Source organism: Salvelinus fontinalis, chromosome 32 (genome assembly GCF_029448725.1).
Source record: "Salvelinus fontinalis isolate EN_2023a chromosome 32, ASM2944872v1, whole genome shotgun sequence".
Classification (NCBI taxonomy): Eukaryota; Metazoa; Chordata; class Actinopteri; order Salmoniformes; family Salmonidae; genus Salvelinus; species Salvelinus fontinalis.
The window spans coordinates 25,432,751-25,451,830 of NC_074696.1; the positions used below are offsets into that span (position 1 = coordinate 25,432,751).

Here is a 19,080-nt window from a genome sequence, read left to right on the forward strand (position 1 = left end):
GAGGAAGCTCTTTAAGGTAGCCTGCGGGTTAGGGATTGAGACAGAACGAGGAGGAGTCACACACACAGTGACTTGTGGGTTGAGAGAGAGGAAAGGTCAGAAGAGCCCTGTGCCCCTGCTCCAGCAAGATAAGGAAATCAATCCCTCTGTGCCTCTGTTACCTGGTGTACATTACCATACCCTCCTCAGCTCTTCCCTCTTCTTCAGATCCTCCTCAGTCGAATAGACAACACCAGGGAGTCGATGTGATTTAAATCCAGGCCCAGGGGCGAGACAGAGAGAGATAGACAGAGAGAGAGGGAGAAAATGAGAGCGATGGAGAGAGAGAAAGACAGAGACAGAGATAGAGAGGGAGAAAGACAGAGAAAGAGAGAGAGGAAGAGGGAGAAAAAAAGGAGAGTGTGAGAGAGACTTACTCCACTTCAGGTAGACACTTCGTCTCTACCTCTCCTGGTAGAGAGGTTCAGATTCAGTTCATTCAGAAATGGATGACTAGATCTATGAACTACTGCCTGTCTGTCTGTCTCCATATCACCACTAGACATATAGACCATACTGGTTCCTCCAGGCCAGGTTCATTGCCTTTCATCGTATGCCATTTAGTGACCATATTTTTTTTACCGGGCATGTTTTTATCTTTACATCGCTCTCTTTCCATAGAAACCTTGGTTTACGTCCCAAAATTGCAACCTATTCCCTATAGTCATAAGGCTTTGATCAAAAGTATTGCGCTATATAGTGAATAGGGTGCTATTTGGGGCAGCATCCCTTACCTGTGGCATGTTAAAGTAGGAATGATTGATGCGTCTTTACATGTGTTTATTGAGCAGGCTGAGAAGGGCGATGCGTGGTTGCTATCCGGGGGTGGAGTCATATTAGCATTTTGGTCAAGCCATTGTTCACGCCATCAAGACAGTTTTACAAGCCAACGCCTCCGATGATTGATTCTGATGCATCATTCACACGTTTTTCCACAAAAGACACAGAATGTTTGGAGAACTGTGATTCCGGAATTGATACATAAATCAATAGGGGGAAACTTTTTTTCCAAAATGAAAAAATAAATATGGAAAGTACTTTTGGGGTTTGTTGTCAGCCACGGGGATTACAGAAGTACTAATGTGTTGATTTACCTTTTCATCTGAATTCCCAGGTAGACTCTGTAAACATGCAGTTCTATTTTCTGCTCTCTGCTTTCCTCCCTATACCGCCCCTGTTTGTTCATCCATAGAACAGAAGGGAGGGATAGTTGTAAAAGATCGACAGAATTGATTATGGAAGTTAGACCCAGGAGACCCCTGTATGAGAACACAGCTTCCCCTGCTTACGGCTATTGATTTTCTCCTGTGATAGTGAGATCTATCATTGTGAATAAAAGAGGCGAGGTGGTATCTCCTCAGTGGAGATATCTGTTGCTGGCTGCATAAATGGGTAGTTTCAGATGATTTGTGGATTAGGTTTCCCGCCGATTGTTGTCACAGCCCGATTCATATCTCACACCGGACCAACAATGGGGCCTAAATCACACTTCGACCGCCGTCATAGATATCACCATCTATAGCACAAAAGAGCCAAAAAACATAATGGTTTGTTACAGAGTAGTGTCTTACTGGGTATGTATCTTCCTTGTTGTGTGCTTGTTTGCTGCAACCAAGTACTCTGTGTCACTCGTTAGTTTTTTTCTCTTTTTCTTTCTTTCTTTCTTTCTTTCTTTCTTTCTTTCTTTCTTTCTTTCTTTCCATCACAGTGATAAATTGTGGTGACCCTGGTGTTCCAGCCAATGGGATGAGGTATGGAGAGGACTTTGCTATTGGTCAGAACATCACCTTCCTGTGTGCGCCAGGATACATCATGGAGGCTGATTGCTCACCCGTGCGCACCTGCACCTCCAATGGTACCTGGAGTGGCATCATGGCATCATGCAAAGGTGAGGCCTAGCAACACATGTGTAGCATGATGTACTTCATTACCCATAATGCTCTGTGGAACATGTCTTAATAACATTCTGGCATCATGACATCCTTCAAAGACAGGGCCCATCAACACTCAGGCTATGCCCGGAGTTGTACACACTTCCCTTTAGAGGGTACTACTTTTAGCTAGAACCCTATGAGCCTTTGGTTTGTTTCTGTTGCTACTTCAATTTGAGTGTTGGAATATGTGTATCTACATCTTAGAATATAGTTCAATGAAGCCCAGTCTCAGGGACAAAATAATCAAGGTTGGCATTGTCACAGAGTTTCAATACAGATTGTTATAGCTTATTCACAGTAACGCTGAACACCTGCTGGTTTCCTTCCCACACTGGTTGCCTGAGCAACAGCAGCCTAGATGTCTTTGTGTCCTGCTAGCAGTCACAGAGTAAGAGTTTAAATACAGGATAGCATTGTGCTCTGGTTTGTTATTGTAATATCCTGTCTTGTTGTTGTTGACACTATATGCCAGGCAGAAAAGGTTTCTCTTCTTAAAAAAGCTTTCTCAACTTGCATAAAATGCTGCTTTGTATTACCATTATCTTGGACAAATTACAATTAACACAGATATGGCCATACATTTGAACAGGTTATAGTTGAATCTCTTGGCTCTGTGAGAGAATGTGTTGTACATACATATGTAACAGCTGCAGAGTGATATCTTGGTGCAGTACATTCTTATGATGCACAGTTGGATCTATGAATATGGATGTTAAAGTGTCGGGAAGCAAACTGAAAATGGAAATGGCTGGGTGAAAGTCTGACATTGGCTTTTAACAAAAAGATGTGTGTGTGTGTGTGTGTGTGTGTGTGTGTGTGTGTGTGTGTGTGTGTGTGTGTGTGTGTGTGTGTGTGTGTGTGTGTGTGTGTGTGTGTGTGTGTGTGTGTGTGTGTGTGTGTGCTTGTGTGTGTGTGTGTGTGCTTGTGTGTGTGTGCGTGTGTGTGTGCGTGTGTGTGTGCGTGTGTGTGTGTGTGTGTTTGTGTGTGTGTTTGTGTGTGTGTTTGTGTGTGTGTGTGTGTGCTTGTGTGTGGTGTACGTGCTTGTGTGTGTGTTTACGTGTACTGTATAAGTATGTGAGAATATTTGTGTTCTGCGCCTGTGAAATGCAGGAGCTGTCACAGCAGCTGTGAAACCAGTGCATAAACATATTATTCATTAGCTTAGTACAAGGCAAGCTGGTCTACTCTCAATGGACGAGCCACCAAGCATGTCCAATACTAATTCAGAATATTAATAGAACATTTGGGAACTTATTACACGTTTATGGCTTTTATTACCTGAGCACATAGATGACAATAAGAACAGCCAATGGGCTTGAGAAATGTGTTTGTTTTTATAGTCAGCTGATTAATTGGGAGGGAATCACCCCCCCCCCCCCCCCCCCCCCCTCCCGCATAAGAATTGACACGCCTGCCCAACACCCACCAAGCCTAGCTGGTAATCTACAAACACTGAGATTTCCCCCATCAAAATAGAATCCTAATTCTTCTGGATTACCCCTCTCTGAACTCTGCATATCCCACTCGTGTTGTTCCTACTCAAATGCCTACCTACAGTGCTTTTTCTGTTATCCAGTGAGAGCAGTATCCACGGTGCACTCTTTTGGAAAGCCTATCTTACTGCTATTCGGTGAGAGGAGTGTGTTTATTGTACAGTCTGCTGGAAAATATATTTCTGCCCACAGTGTTCTGGAAAGCCTTATCTGCTGTTACTCTAATTCAGTGAGAGGAGTATACCTGTCTCCACATAGTGGTTGGCAGAAGTCAGTGTGAATAACAGACATGGGAGAGAGAGAGACTCACTCTACAGAGTGCAACATGAGTCATCCAGCCTATCCCTCTCACCCACTCAAGCGTGGCGTAGGCTGGGGCGCAGCGAGACTCCCAGGCAGCTCTCAGACAAACAAACAGTCCCTTTGACTTTCTCTGCCTCCCTGACGTCGCCCCCCCCCCCCCCCAACACTTTCATGTTTGTTTAGACAGTCATTGGCTGCACCCCAAATGGAACTCTATTCCCTATATAGTGCACTCCGTAGCTATTGGGTATGCAGTCGTCATGACACCAGCAGGCTAGTGGTCTGAGAGAAAAACATTAGATCTGTTTCAGTTAGACAGCTGGTAGTAAATGTCCACTAAGGGTGACATTATATAGCTATACTACATGGTCATGCTTCGCACAGCCACAAATATTCCTTAGACCTAATTTCCTAAGATTTTGTTGTTGAGAATGTGTTGTTTTAGTTGTTAGCCTGGCTGTGGCCCTTTTCCAAAGGTTTCTTGTGTGTTTGCTGTTTGCTTTAATGCCATGAATGGAATGGTAAAGTATAATTCATCCCTAATTGATTCATGAGATTCCTTACAGGGATAACGAGGGTTAAGTAAGAGAGTAATTCAGAATTAACTACAGTATTACACAGAGAGTAAGCTCCCTCTCCCCTTTGCCTTTCTGTCATCCTCTATCCAACTACACCCACCCTCTTTCCTCTTTCTCACCCCTCTCTCCCTCTCCTCTCCCCCCATAGCGGTGACCTGCGCGGCACCCTCTGCCATCTCCAATGGGGTACTGGAGGGCACAGACTTTGAGTGGGGCACTAGCGTGAGCTACAGCTGCTCCCCCGGGTACGAGCTGTCCTTCCCTGCCATCCTCACCTGCGTGGGCAACGGCACCTGGAACGGAATGGTGCCTCAGTGCCTACGTGAGTAGCACGCACCTCTCCTCTCCTCTTCTTTCCTGTTCTTTTGTTTTCTGTTATTTTGTGCTCCTCTCTCGCTCTCTCTCGCTCTCTCTCTCGCTCTCTCTCTTTCTCTCTCTCGCTCTCTCTCTTGCTGTCTCTTTCTCTCTCTCGCTCTCTCTCTTTCTCTCTCTCGCTCTCTCTCTTGCTGTCTCTTTCTCTCTCTCTTGCTATCTCTTGTTCTCTCTCTCTCTCTCTTTCTCTCTCTTTCTCTCTCTCTTTCTTTCTCTCTTCCTCTATTGCTCTCTCTTGCTCTCTCTTGCTCTCTCGCTATCTCTCTTGCTCTCTCTTGCTCTCACTCTCTCACTCTCTCCTCCCTCTCCCTCTCGTGGTGTTTTCCACTCTCTCGCACATCGTTGCAACTTCACACTCTCCGCAGTAGTACTAACACTCAGTGTACCTGTGAAATTGACATTTTGTCGCATTCTTCATGTACTTGTTTCCTTGTTTCAGTTTGACAAATATCTCCACAGTATCTATAGTTCTATGACTCCATAGATAGTCAGTGACTTTTAGTGGTGATTTGATTTTAAAACCAATTGCCTAAACTTTATTAGAAAAGGTTAGAAAAAAGGGTAGCACTTTAGTTTACAGTGCTGAATTAACAGGGTAAAAACAGGGAAATAACACGGCAACAACAAGGTAACAACTAGGTAATAATAAATAACGATGTAAAGTGTGCCAATATTATATAGTGTGAAGACTTTTACTGGTTGTTATGTAGAAAGATAAATTCATTACTTTATTAAGAACTATAAATAGCAGGTAGTAAGCATAAGTTATGTAGAAAGTATTCAATGCTATGTCACCTTTTCTCAGCAGATTCATACAAACTATGAACAGCTGATTACCGTGTTACCTTTTTGTTTCCTGTTATTTCGCTGTCGATACCATGTTCATTTCCTGTCGTTACCGTGTTATTTCCCTGGTGTTACTGTGTTATTTCCCTGGTGTTACTGTGTTATTTCCCTGTTACCATGTTATTTCCCTGTTGTTTCATGTTATTTCCCTGTTTCATGTTATTTCCCTGTTGTTACCATGTTATTTCCCTGTTGTTACCATGTTATTTCCCTGTTGTTTCATGTTATTTCCCTGTTGTTATCATGTTATTTCCCTGTTGTTATCATGTTATTTCCCTGTTGTTTCATGTTATTTCCCTGTTGTTTCATGTTATTTCCCTGTTGTTTCATGTTATTTCCCTGTTGTTTCATGTTATTTCCCTACTGTTACTGTGTTATTTCCCTGTTGTTACCATGTTATTTCCCTGTTGTTACCATGTTATGTCCCTGTTGTTACCATGTTATTTCCCTGTTATTTCCCTGTTGTTACCATGTTATGTCCCTGTTGTTACCATGTTATTTCCCTGTTGTTACCATGTTATTTCCTTGTTGTTACTGTGCTATTTCCCTATTGTTAATGTATAATTCCCCTGTTGTTACCATGTTATTTCCCTGTTGTTACCATGTTATTTCCCTGTTACCATGTTATGTCCCTGTTGTTACCATGTTATGTCCCTGTTGTTACCATGTTATGTCCCTGTTGTTACCATGTTATGTCCCTGTTGTTACCATGTTATGTCCCTGTTGTTACCATGTTATTTCCCTGTTGTTACCATGTTATTTCCCTGTTGTTACCGTGTTATTTCCCTGTTGTTACTGTGTTATTTCCCTGTTGTTACTGTGTTATTTCCCTGTTGTTTCATGTTATTTCCCTGTTGTTATCATGTTATTTCCCTGTTGTTATCATGTTATTTCCCTGTTGTTTCATGTTATTTCCCTACAGTTACTGTGTTATTTCCCTGTTGTTTCATGTTATTTCCCTGTTGTTATCATGTTATTTCCCTGTTGTTATCATGTTATTTCCCTGTTGTTTCATGTTATTTCCCTGTTGTTGTCATGTTATTTCCCTGTTGTTGTCATGTTATTTCCCTGTTGTTTCATGTTATTTCCCTGTTGTTACCATGTTATTTCCCTGTTACCATGTTATGTCCCTGTTGTTACCACGTTATTTCCCTGTTGTACTGTGTTATTTCCCTGTTGTTACTGTGTTATTTCCCTGTTGTTACTGTGTTATTTCCCTGTTGTTACCATATTATTTCCCTGTTGTTTCTTGTTATTTCCATGTTGTTACTGTGTTATTTTCCTGTTGTTAGCGCGTTATTTCCCGCTAACAAGGACTGCGCCCCTTTCCTTCTCCATGGCCGACGTGAGTAAGACATTTAAACCCTCGCAAGGCTGCTGGCCCAGACGGCATCCCTAGCCACGTCCTCAGAGCATGCGCAGACCAGCTGGTTGGTGTGTTTACGGACATGTTAATTTGCTCCCTATCCCAGTCTGCTGTCCCCACATGCTTCAAGATGGCCAACATTGTTCCTGTACCCAAGAAGACAAAGGTAACTGAACTAAATGACTATCGCCACGTAGCACTCACTTCTGTCATCATGAAGTGCTTTGCGAGACTAGTCAAGGATTATATCACCTCCACCTTACCTGCAACCCTAGACCCACTTCAGTTTGCATACCGCACCAACAGGTCCACAGATGATGCAATCGCCATCACACTGCACACTGCCCTAACCCATCTGGACAAGAGGAATACCTATGTAAGAATGCTGTTAATTGACTACAGCTCAGCATTCAACACCATAGTACCCTCCAAGCTCATCACCAAGCTGGAGGCCCTGGGTCTCAACCCCGCCCTGTGCAATTGGATCCTGGACTTTCTGACGTGCTTTCCCCAGGTGGTGAAGGTAGGAAACAACATCTCCACTTCGCTGACCCTCAACACTGGGGCCCCCTGTACTCCCTGTTCACCCACGACTGCATGGCCATGCACGCCTCCAACTCAATCATCAAGTTTGCAGACGACACAACAGTAGTGGGCTTGATTACCAACAACGGCGAGACAGCCTACAGGTAGGAAGTGAGGGCACTCGGAGTGTGGTGTCAGGAAAACAACCTCTCACTCAACAAAACAAAGGAGATGATCATGGAATTCAGGAAACAGCAGAGGGAGCGCCCTCTTATCCACATCGAAGGGACAGCAGCGGAGAAAGTTTTTTTAAGTTCCTCGGCGTACATATCACAGACAAACTGAAATGGTCCACCCACACAGACAGTGTTGTGAAGAAGGCACAACAGCGCCTCTTCGACCTCAGGAGGCTGAAGAAATCTGTCTTTGTCAGCTAAAACACTGCTAAACTTTTATAGATGCACAATCAAGAGCATCCTGTCGGGCTGTATCACAGCATGGTACGGCAACTTCACCGCCCTCAACCGCAACTGCACCGCCCTCATATGTATATACTGTACCTTATACAATCTATTGCACCTTGCCTATGCCGCTCAGCCATCGCTCATCCATATATTTATATGTACATATTCTTATTCACCCCTTTAGATTTGTGTGCATTAGGTAGTTGTTGGGGAGTTGTTAGATTACTTGTTAGATATTACTGCACTGTCGGAACTAGAAGCACAAGCATTTCGCTACACTCGCATTAACATCTGCTAACCATGTGTATGTGACAATAAAATGTTATTTGTTACTGTGTTATTTCCCTGTTGTTACTGTGTTATTTCCCTGTTGTTACTGTGTTATTTCCCTGTTGTTATCGTGTTATTTCCCTGTTGTTACTGTGTTATTTCCCCATTGTTTACTGTTATTTCCCTTTTGTTACGTGTTCTTTCCCTGTTGTTTCCTGATATTTCTCTCTTATTACCGTGTTATTTCCCTGTTGTTTCCTGATATTTCTCTCTTATTACCGTGTTATTTCCCTGTTGTTATCGTGTTATTTCCCTGTTGTTACTGTGTTATTTCCCCATTGTTTACTGTTATTTCCCTTTTGTTACGTGTTCTTTCCCTGTTGTTTCCTGATATTTCTCTCTTATTACCGTGTTATTTCCATCTTGTTACAGTGTTATTTCCCTGTTGTTTTATGATGGCGCCAGAGGGTAGGGCTGCCGTCTTATTGGCTCTCAACCAATCATGCTATTTTGTTTTTGTTTTTTTGCGTTGTTCGTAAATTATTTTGTACATAATGTTGTGATTCGCTGGAGAAGGAAACTGAGGTTTCGAGGGAAAAGATCAGGGTGCCTTGCGAAGATCAGGTGACAAGTTGCTAATCTGCCCTTTCCTTCTGTTCTGATAGCTAACGTTCAAGCGCTGGGAAATAAATGGGACGAACTGAAAGCACGTATATCCTACCAACGGGACATTAAAAACTGTAATATATTATGTTTCACCAAGTCGTGGCTGAACGACAACATTAAGAACATAGAGCTGGCGGGTTATACACTCTATCGGTAGGATATAACAACAGTAAGACATGGGGTGTGGGCCTATTCATTTATGTAAAAAACAGCTGGTGCACGATATCTAAGGAAGTCTCAAGGTTTTGCTCGCCTGAAGTAGAGTAACTCATGATAAGCTGTAGACCACACTATCTACCTAAAGCTTTTATCTGTATTTTTCATAGCTGTCTACATATCACCACAGAGCGAGGCTGGCACTAAAACAGGAAAAAGCTCATCCAGAGATGGTGCTCCTAGTGGCCGGGGACTTTAATAAAGGGAAACTTAAATCAGTTTTACCGATATTCTATCAGCATGTTAAATGTGCAACCAGAGGGAAAAGTTCTAGACAACCGCTACTCCACAAACAGAAACGCGTACAAAGCTCTCCCTCGCACACCATTTGGCAAATCTGACCATAACTTCTGATTCCTGCTTACAAGCAAAAATTAAAGCAGGAAGCACCAGTCTATAAAAAAGTGGTCAGATGAAGCAGATACTAAACTACAGGACTGTTTTGCTAGCACAGACTGGAATATGTTCCGGAGTTCTTCCGATAGCATTGAAGAGTACACCACATCAGTCACTGGCTTTATCAATAAGTTCATCGAGGACATCATCCCCGCAGTGACTGTACGTACATACCCCAACCAGAAGCCATGGATTACAGGCAACATTTGCACTGAGCTAAAGTGGAGAGCTGCCGCTTTCAAGGAGTGGGAATCTAACCCGGAAACGTATAAGAAATCGCGCTATGCCGTCCCGACGAACCATCACACAGGTAAAGCGTCAATGCAGGACTAAGATTGAATTATACTAAACCGGCTCCGACACTCGTTGTATGTGGCAGGGCTTGCAAACTATTATAGACTACAAAGAGAAGCACAGCCAAGAACTGCCCAGTGACACGAGCCTAGCAGACGAGCTAAATACCTTCTATGCTCGCTTCGAGGCAAGTAACACTGAAACATGCATGAGAGCATCAGCTGTTCTGGATGACTGTGTCTCTCTGCAGCCGATGTGAGTAAGACCTTTAATCAGGTCAACATTCACAAAGCCGCTGGGCCAGATGGATTACCAGGACGTGTACTCCGAGCATGTGCTGACCAACCTCTCTCTGTCTGAGTCTGTAATACCAACATGTTTCAAGCAGACCTCCAAGAACACCCAAGAACACTAAGGTAACCTGCCTAAATGACTACCAACCCGTACCACTCACGTCTGTAGCCATGAAATGCTTTGAAAGGCTAGTCATGGCTCCCATTAACACCATTATCCCAGAAACCCTAGACCCACTCCAATTTGCATACCGCCCCAACAGATCCACAGATGATGCAATCTCTATTACACTCCACACTGCCCTTTCACACCTGGACAAAAGGAACACCTATGTGAGAATGCTATTCATTGACTACAGCTCAGCATTCAACACCATAGTGCCCTCAAAGCTCATCACTAAGCTAAGGACCCTGGGACTATACACCTCCCTCTGCAACTGGATCCTGGACTTCCTGATGGGCCGCCCCCAGGCAGTAAGGGTAGGTAACAACACATCCGCCACGCTGATCCTCAACACGGGGGCCCCTTAGTGGTGCGTGCTCAGTGCCCTCCTGTACTCCCTGTTCACTCATGACTGCACAGCCAGGCACAACTCCAACACCATCATTAAGTTTGCTGATGAGACAACAGTGGTAGGCCTGATCAGGAGAGAGGAGGTCAGAGACCTGACCGTGTGGTGCAAGGACAACAACCTCTCCCTCAACATGATCAAGACTAAGGAGATGATTGTGGACTACAGCAAAAGGAGGATCGAGCATGCCCCCATTCTCATCGACGGGGCTGTAGTGGAGAAGGTTGACAGCTTCAAGTTCCTTGGCGTCCATATCACCAATAAACTAACATGGTCCAAGCACACCAAGACAGTCGTGAAGAGGGCACGACAAAACCTTTTCCCCCTCAGGAGACTGAAAAGATGTGTCATGTGTCCTCGGATCCTCAAAAGGTTTTACAGCTGCACCATCGAGAGCATGCTGACGGGTTGCATCACTGCCTGGTGTGGCAACTGCTCGGCCTCCGACTGCAAGGCCCTACAGTGTGTCGTGTCTTTGCTATGCTGGATTAAGTGTTATGACATGCTATTCTATAAAATACTTTCTCCGTAATTAATATTACCTGATTGAACTAATCATGTAAATATAATTATCTAGAGAGGAGGGGCACCACAAAATAATATTTATAGAGCTGTTATCTTCCGAATAAACTCTTAAAGACCTAATAATATTTTACATCAATAGCAGTCAATATTATTCGTCATCTTATTCAGTCTCATCTGAAAGTTGTAAATTCTTGGTTATCTTCACGAACCCTGGCTAACAAGTTGAATCAGCAATACAAAATTGGGTTTAATTATTTATTTACTAAATAACTAACTAATCACACAGAATCACACATACACAATTAAATCATAACTTGATTACAAATTGGCGTCATAAAGGAAAACGTCCCTAGCGGGCGGAACAGATATGACAGCTTGTTACGCAAAAGAAAAGGGGCTGGGTTTTAGTGAAAGAGCGGGAAGACTGAGGAACAAAGGGCGAAGCTGTGCTATCATAAATACAATAAATGCATTCTAAATTACCGCCCATTTGGAAAAGGAAAATGCAATAAATATTTACTCTGAGCTGCGCTTCAGTAGGTTGGTAGTAGATGGAAGGCCGTGTTGCCCAACCGGGTCCGTTGTCCTTTGAAGAATGTCTGTTGCTGCGCTGAGTGGTAGACTGGATACTCTGTCTGTCCTAATTTACGTTTGCAGCTGCTGTTGCTTACAACGTCTAGGAGGTATCACTTCTATAGTCAATAAGATTTCAAAGTTCATACCAGTCGCAACCAAAGCTCATGCTGAGGTTGGTTTCGTTCGGTAGTGATTACCTGAACCATTCTGACAAGGGATTGTCACCCTAATGTACCCGGAACCGAAGGTTAAATCTTCGTCAATGGCTTATATAGTGGAGGGAGAGGGGTGTGTCTGAAAAGTTTGTAACCCATGTCTCTTCACAGGGGCGGGCCACAGGTTGAGCAAATTTATGAAAACCCAAATCTCTCATTTGGAAGCTAAAATTAAATTTCATCTTCACAAATAATTTCATATTCAAACATTTGAATTAAACAACAATTCCATGTGAATCCGATACCTCTGATGTTTAGACTTTCCACAGTAGAGTTTATGTCATTCTATCATTGATGAGAATGTGCCAGAGGGCAACCGAACTGACATAATATACCTTCAGTACCACCTCATATGTTCAGTTGGTCGGATTACCAGAATATAGTTAATTTCCCCACCAACTTCTGATGTTCCCAGAATCTCTATGTTATGGCTTTCTATGGCTCTATGGCTTTCTAATGTCACATCAGTAGAGTAGGGAGAGGAACGGGGGGGGGGGGGGGGAGAGGTATTTATGACTGTCATAAACCTACCCCCAGGCCAACGTCATGACAAGAGGGTAGTGCGTACGGCCCAGCACATCACTGGGGTCAAGCTGCCTGCCATCCAGGACCTCTATACCAAGCGGTGTCAGAGGAAGGCCCTAAAAACTGTCAAAGACTTCAGCCACCCTAGTCATAGACTGTTTTCAATGCTACGGCACGGCAAGCGGTACTGGAGCCCCAAGTCTAGGACCAAAAGGCTCCTCAACAGCTTCCAAGCCATAAGACTGCTGAACAATTAATAAAATCGCCACCAGACACTGCTGCTACTCGCTGTTTATTATCTATGCATAGTCACTTCACCACCACCTACATGTACAAATTACCTCAACTAACCTGTACCCCCGCACACTGACTGGCACTCTGACTCGGCCCCCTGTATATAGCCTCATTATTCTTCTTGTGTTACTTTTTATTATGACTTTATTTTAGTCTTCTTGGTAAATATTTTCTTAACTCTTCTTGAACAGCACTGTTGGTTAAGGGCTTGTAAGTAAGCATTTCACTGTACCTGTTGTATTTGGAGCATGTGACAAATAAAATTTGATTGGATTTGTTACCCTGTTAAGTCAGCACTGCACATTAAAGTGCAACTGAAAAAAGTTGTGTCTTTGGTGGATTATAGTTCTGTTTTTTTCCGTTCAAGCAGGTGATCTGGTATCCGACACTGCATTTGAAACAAATGGCTTCAGAATGAATGCTACACTGTCACCTTGCTCTCCACTGTAGAGGAACAAAAACATATCCCAAGGTTCTTGGTGTCATTGGTTGGTTGACTGACAGCTGAGTTAGAGGAGGAAGCGGCCATTCATAAAGCCCTTGGTCTGGTCTGACGAACTTCCCCCTGTTGTAGGGACATCAGTCACCCTCGATCGTTTGGGCATTCATGTCCCTCGATTCTCCATCGCTTTGATTTGACCCAAAATGTAGGGGAACTGTGATGTACTGCAGATAACATGGTATTGAATTGAAAAGACAAGCAGAGGCCTCCTGTTAAAGGGCAGGTGATGGGAGGCAGGAAGTAGAGGGATTCCACCATGATGAGCAGCTGTGCCCAATGACAGACAAGTGGACAGCTGCTGAATCATCCCAAAAAGTATGAGCAAGACACACACGCACACACACATATAGCAATCACCCTCATACACAATCCAAACGTCCAAACACACACTAGCGCTCGCTCACACACACACACACAACCACACATATACAATCACACACACAAGCACACACACGTACACAGAACTGAAGGGAGAACAAGTCACTCTACATTAGGTGGTTATATATTTTTGGCAGATTTTCTCAAACCAGTGCCATCTCCTTGGAACTCTGCTCAAAAGTTACAATGTCTGCTGCGTTTACAATCGGGGATTTGTGAAAGCCTTTGTTTAAAAAAGTTTCAGTCTTGCTGAGACAAGGCTTCAGTCCCGTTGTTAGAAGGAATTATAAATAATGCAGGGGAATTAACTCCGATGCCACTGTTTTTTTCTCTCCGACTCAGAAACCTTAGAAGACATATTTGAACATCAGATGATTCAACCATCTTTCCTACACCTATTGAGGATTCGGTCTCTGGCATACAACAAGCCAGAGAATCACAATTCACCTATAAGTTCATAACTCAGAGACCTTGGAAAGTACATTTGAACATCAGAAGACCCAACCATCAATTCTACACCTGGAGAATTTTCTATACAGAAAGACACCCAGGGAATCATAATTCACCCACTCACCTTCATGTTTAGTTTACCTACTTGTCTCTCAGCCTCTGCCAACCCATCTGTCAGTCTCCGTATGACAGAGTGAAGAGCGGAGGGGGTAATCGTTAGTAATCTGCACATAATTAATTAGTTCTTATCTGCCTGCCCCAGTGGGTCATCAGACAGGGCTTCAAATGAGAGTCGGCGGAGGGGTTGAGGGGGTGAAGAGGAGGAGGATGTAGAGGGGTGGAGAGGTGAAGGGGAGGAGGATGATGTAGAGGGTAGGAGGGCTGGAGGGGTTGAAGGGGGGAGGATGTAGAGGATATGAGGGTTGGAGGGGGTGAAGGGGGGGAGGATGAAGAGGGTAGGAAGGCTGGAGGGGGTGAAGGGGGAAGGATGTAGAGGGTAGGAGGGCTGGAGGGGGTGAAGGGGAGGAGGATGTAGAGGCGTGGAGAGGTGGAGGTGGAGGATGTAGAGTGTAGGAAGGCTGGAGGGGGTGAAGGGGGAAGGATGTAGAGGGTAGGAGGGCTGGAGGGGGTGAAGGGGAGGAGGATGTAGTGGGGTGGAGGGAGGAGGATGTAGAGGGTAGGAGGGTTGGAGGGGGTGAAGGGGGAAGGATGTAGAGGGTAGGAGGGCTGGAGGGGGTGAAGGGGAGGAGGATGTAGAGGGTTGGAGGGGGGAAGGGGAGGAGGATGTAGAGGGTTGGAGGGGGGAAGGGGAGGAGTATGTAGAGGGTGAAGGGGAGGAGGATGTAGAAGGCTGGAGGGATGAAGGGAAGGAGGATGTAGAGGGCTGGAGGGGTGAAGGGGAGGAGGATGTAGAGGGCTGGAGGGGTGAAGGGGAGGAGGATGTAGAGGGCTGGAGGGTTGAAGGGGAGGAGGATGTAGAGGGTGGAGGGTTGAAGAGGAGGAGGATGTAGAGGGCTGGATGGATGAAGGGGAGGAGGATGTAGAGGGCTGGAGGTGTGAAGGGGAGGAGGATGTAGAGGGCTGGAGGGGTGAAGGGGAGGAGGATGTAGAGGGCTGGAGGGATGAAGGGGAGGAGGATGTAGAGGGCTGGAGGGTTGAAGAGGAGGAGGATGTAGAGGGCTGGATGGATGAAGGGGAGGAGGATGTAGAGGGCTGGAGGGGTGAAGGGGAGGAGGATGTAGAGGGCTGGAGGGGTGAAGGGGAGGAGGATGTAGAGGGCTGGAGGGATGAAGGGGAGGAGGATGTAGAGGGCTGGAGGGTTGAAGAAGAGGAGGATGTAGAGGGCTGGATGGATGAAGGGGAGGAGGATGTAGAGGGCTGGAGGGGTGAAGGGGAGGAGGATGTAGAGGGCTGGAGGGGTGAAGGGGAGGAGGATGTAGAGGGCTGGAGGGGGTGAAGGGGAGGAGGATGTAGAGGGTTGGAGAGGTGAAGGGGAGGAGGAGGATGTAGAGGGTTGGAGGGGGTGAAGGGAGGAGGATGTAGAGGGTAGGAGGGTTGGAGGGGGTGAAGGGGAGGAGGATGTAGAGGGGTGGAGTGGTGAAGGGGAGGAGGAGGATGTAGAGGGTTGGAGGGGGTGAAGGGGGAAGGATGTAGAGGGTAGGAGGGCTGGAGGGGGTGAAGGGGAGGAGGATGTAGAGGGTTGGAGGGGGGAAGGGGAGGAGGATGTAGAGGGTTGGAGGGGGAGAAGGGGAGGAGGATGTAGAGGGCTGGAGGGGGTGAAGGGGAGGAGGATGTAGAGGGTTGGAGGGGGTGAAGGGAGGAGGATGTAGAGGGTAGGAGGGTTGGAGGGGGTGAAGGGGAGGAGGATGTAGAGGGGTGGAGAGGTGAAGGGGAGGAGGAGGATGTAGAGGGTTGGAGGGGGTGAAGGGAGGAGGATGTAGAGGGTTGGAGGGGGTGAAGCGGGAAGGATGTAGAGGGTAGGAGGGCTGGAGGGGGTGAAGGGGAGGAGGATGTAGAGGGTTGGAGGGGGGGAAGGGGAGGAGGATGTAGAGGGTTGGAGGGGGGGAAGAGGAGGACTATGTAGAGGGTGAAGGGGAGGAGGATGTAGAGGGCTGGAGGGATGAAGGGGAGGAGGATGTAGAGGGCTGGAGGGGTGAAGGGGAGGAGGATGTAGAGGGCTGGAGGGTTGAAGGGGAGGAGGATGTAGAGGGCTGGAGGGGTGGAGTGGGTGAAGGGGAGGAGGATGTAGAGGGTGGAGGGCTGGAGGGGGTGAAGGGGAGGAGGATGTAGAGGGTGGAGGGTTGAAGAGGAGGAGGATGTAGAGGGCTGGAGGGGTGAAGGGGAGGAGGATGTAGAGGGCTGGAGGGGTGGAGTGGGTGAAGGGGAGGAGGATGTAGAGGGTGGAGGGCTGGAGGGGGTGAAGGGGAGGAGTATGTAGAGTGTGGAGGGGTAAAGGGGAGGAGGATGTAGACGGTGGAGGGGTTGAAGGGGAGGATGAAGTAGAGGATACGAGGGCTGGGGGGTGAAGGGGAGGAGGATGTAGAGGGTCGGAGGGCTGGAGGGGGTGAAGGGGAGGAGGATGTAGAGGGTTGGAGGGGGGGAAGGGGAGGACTATGTAGAGGGTGAAGGGGAGGAGGATGTAGAGGGCTGGAGGGATGAAGGGGAGGAGGATGTAGAGGGCTGGAGGGGTGAAGGGGAGGAGGATGTAGAGGGCTGGAGGGGTGGAGTGGGTGAAGGGGAGGAGGATGTAGAGGGTGGAGGGCTGGAGGGGGTGAAGGGGAGGAGTATGTAGAGTGTGGAGGGGTAAAGGGGAGGAGGATGTAGACGGTGGAGGGGTTGAAGGGGAGGATGAAGTAGAGGATACGAGGGATGGGGGGTGAAGGGGAGGAGGATGTAGAGGGTCGGAGGGCTGGAGGGGGTGAAGGGGAGGAGGATGTAGAGTGCTGGAGGGGTGAAGGGGAGGAGGATGTAGAGGGCTGGAGGGGTGAAGGGGAGAGCATGTTAAAAGGTCAGTGAAGCAACGTGCAGCAGCAGCTATGGGAATAAAATAAAGTATGACTGCCTGTGACTTTGTAAACTTGCAGGGAGCACACTTTTATTTGTATTCTTCCTCTTCTTCCTCCTCTTCTTCTACTTCTTCTTCTTCTCTTTACATCTCTGTCTACTCTCTCTGGTCTCTTGCTCTCTCAAAACCCCTCTCTGCTCTCTCTTCCTCTTCCTCTCTTTTTTATATCTTGACAGTGTATCTATTATTCATCAAGAAAAAGTCAAGTTTGTAGTCCTCCTAGTTCCCAGACAGTAAGAGAGGGAGTCTTGCTTGGCACATTTATAATGTATCAGCCAAGCATGACGTCAACATCAATTATGGATTCTTTCTGGACTGACCAAGTGTTTGCTGGACAGCCACAGATGGTCAGCACTCAACGACCGCTTTGAGCCCTTTGAGGGTCGATGTCATTCATGTCTGTCTGGTCTGTAAGACTCCATCTTCTTCTCCCATGGTACCTGCTAGGATCGCAGATACAAAGAGATACTGTGGCAGGAGGAGCGAACCCGCACAGGGGCAAAACACGGTGACTTTACTCTTGTGTGGGTATTTAGACTTTTCTGGTCTAATTTCCGCTCTCTTCTTGCTGAAGTTCAATCAACACCGCGCCGGGGGAGAAGCCGGTAACACTGCTCCTGTGTGTTTTTTTCATGTCTATTTTGATCTCCTATTCTTGATCTGTTGTTCTAGCCAAGTTCTGTGGGGACCCTGGTGTGCCTGCCTATGGCTCCAGAGAGGGACGCAGCTTCATCTTCCAGTCAGAGGTGTTGTTCAGCTGTACCGCCCCCTATCTCCCGGTGGGCTCCACTACACGCATGTGCCAAGCCGACGGCTCCTGGAGCGGATTCCAGCCTCGCTGTATAGGTAAGCATCTACTGTGTGTGTGTCTGTGTGTGTGGGCCCGTGTCCCACAAAGCGTGAGGGTCACACAGCGTATACAACTGGGTGTACAACTGTCCTATGTGTGATACTTGGCCCCAAAGCGTCATTACTGCATTTTTATTTGCTTTACTCAATATGTTTTGTATGCTCAGTGTATATACACACCCATAACCTTTCTGCCCCTCTCTTTATTCCTCTAGAGTACATCATCTCTGTTTCCTATTTCTAGCGTTCTTTGCGTGCCTTGAAGCACAGCTTGTAAAGTATTTAACTACATCAAACAACTGGAATCAATGTCCTCCCTCTGACACTGGGCCACCTGAGGTATACCAAGACTACGTCCCAAATGGCACATTATTCCATATATAGTGCACTACTTTTGACCAGAAGCCTATGGGCCGTTGTCAAAGTAGTGCACTATAATGGCTGCAGTGCTAACCTCCACACACATCTCTTATTGATAAGAGTATTCCAGAAAAGGCAGGGTCATTCTTTTTAGTGCCCTCCGAGAGGAGAGAGTGTATTGACGGGGGAGAAGAATGGAGCCTGTCAAGATATGAAGTGTGTAGGAATTGCTGTAGGGGGATTCAGTCCCATCAGGGGCACACTAGTGACATTCTCCTGGCCCTAGCCTTCACAGCTGGCTGATACCATTGTCTAGTTTCTAGTTTCACTTCTAGCTTTAGCGTATACTCATAGATTTTTTTCTATGTGGGGGGATAGTATCCTACCAATAACCATTTTTGATCTGAAGAACCCTTTTTGGAAGAAAGGTTTCTTTGATGATTCTTTGGAAGGCAAGAAGGGTTCTACGTAGAGCCATATATAATATTACCCAGCATGCTCTATTGCAGGGTGACTTTCAGAATTATTTGTTTTAATATCTGTATTTCTGCATGTACAGTGAGCTCAAAGTATTGGGACAGTGACACATTTTTGTTTTTGGGGGCTCTGTTCTCCAGCACTTTGTATTTGAAATGATACAATGACTATGAGGTTAAAGTGGAGACTGTCAGCTATATTTGAGGGTATTTCCATCCATATCGGGTGAACTGTTTAT

The 19,080-nt window shown here is 46.2% G+C and overlaps 1 protein-coding gene across 5 annotated transcripts in view; it reads left to right on the forward strand.

Moving 5' to 3' along the window:
- Positions 1-19,080, forward strand: part of LOC129830971 (CUB and sushi domain-containing protein 3-like) — a 759,188-nt gene that overhangs the window by 710,955 nt on the left and 29,153 nt on the right. For all 5 annotated transcript variants that reach the window (XM_055893871.1, XM_055893869.1, XM_055893870.1 and 2 more), the window contains exons 59-61: positions 1,748-1,927; positions 4,496-4,669; positions 17,829-18,002. In XM_055893871.1, the coding sequence (XP_055749846.1) occupies positions 1,748-1,927; positions 4,496-4,669; positions 17,829-18,002 (528 nt within the window). The remainder of the gene's footprint in view (positions 1-1,747; positions 1,928-4,495; positions 4,670-17,828; positions 18,003-19,080) is intronic.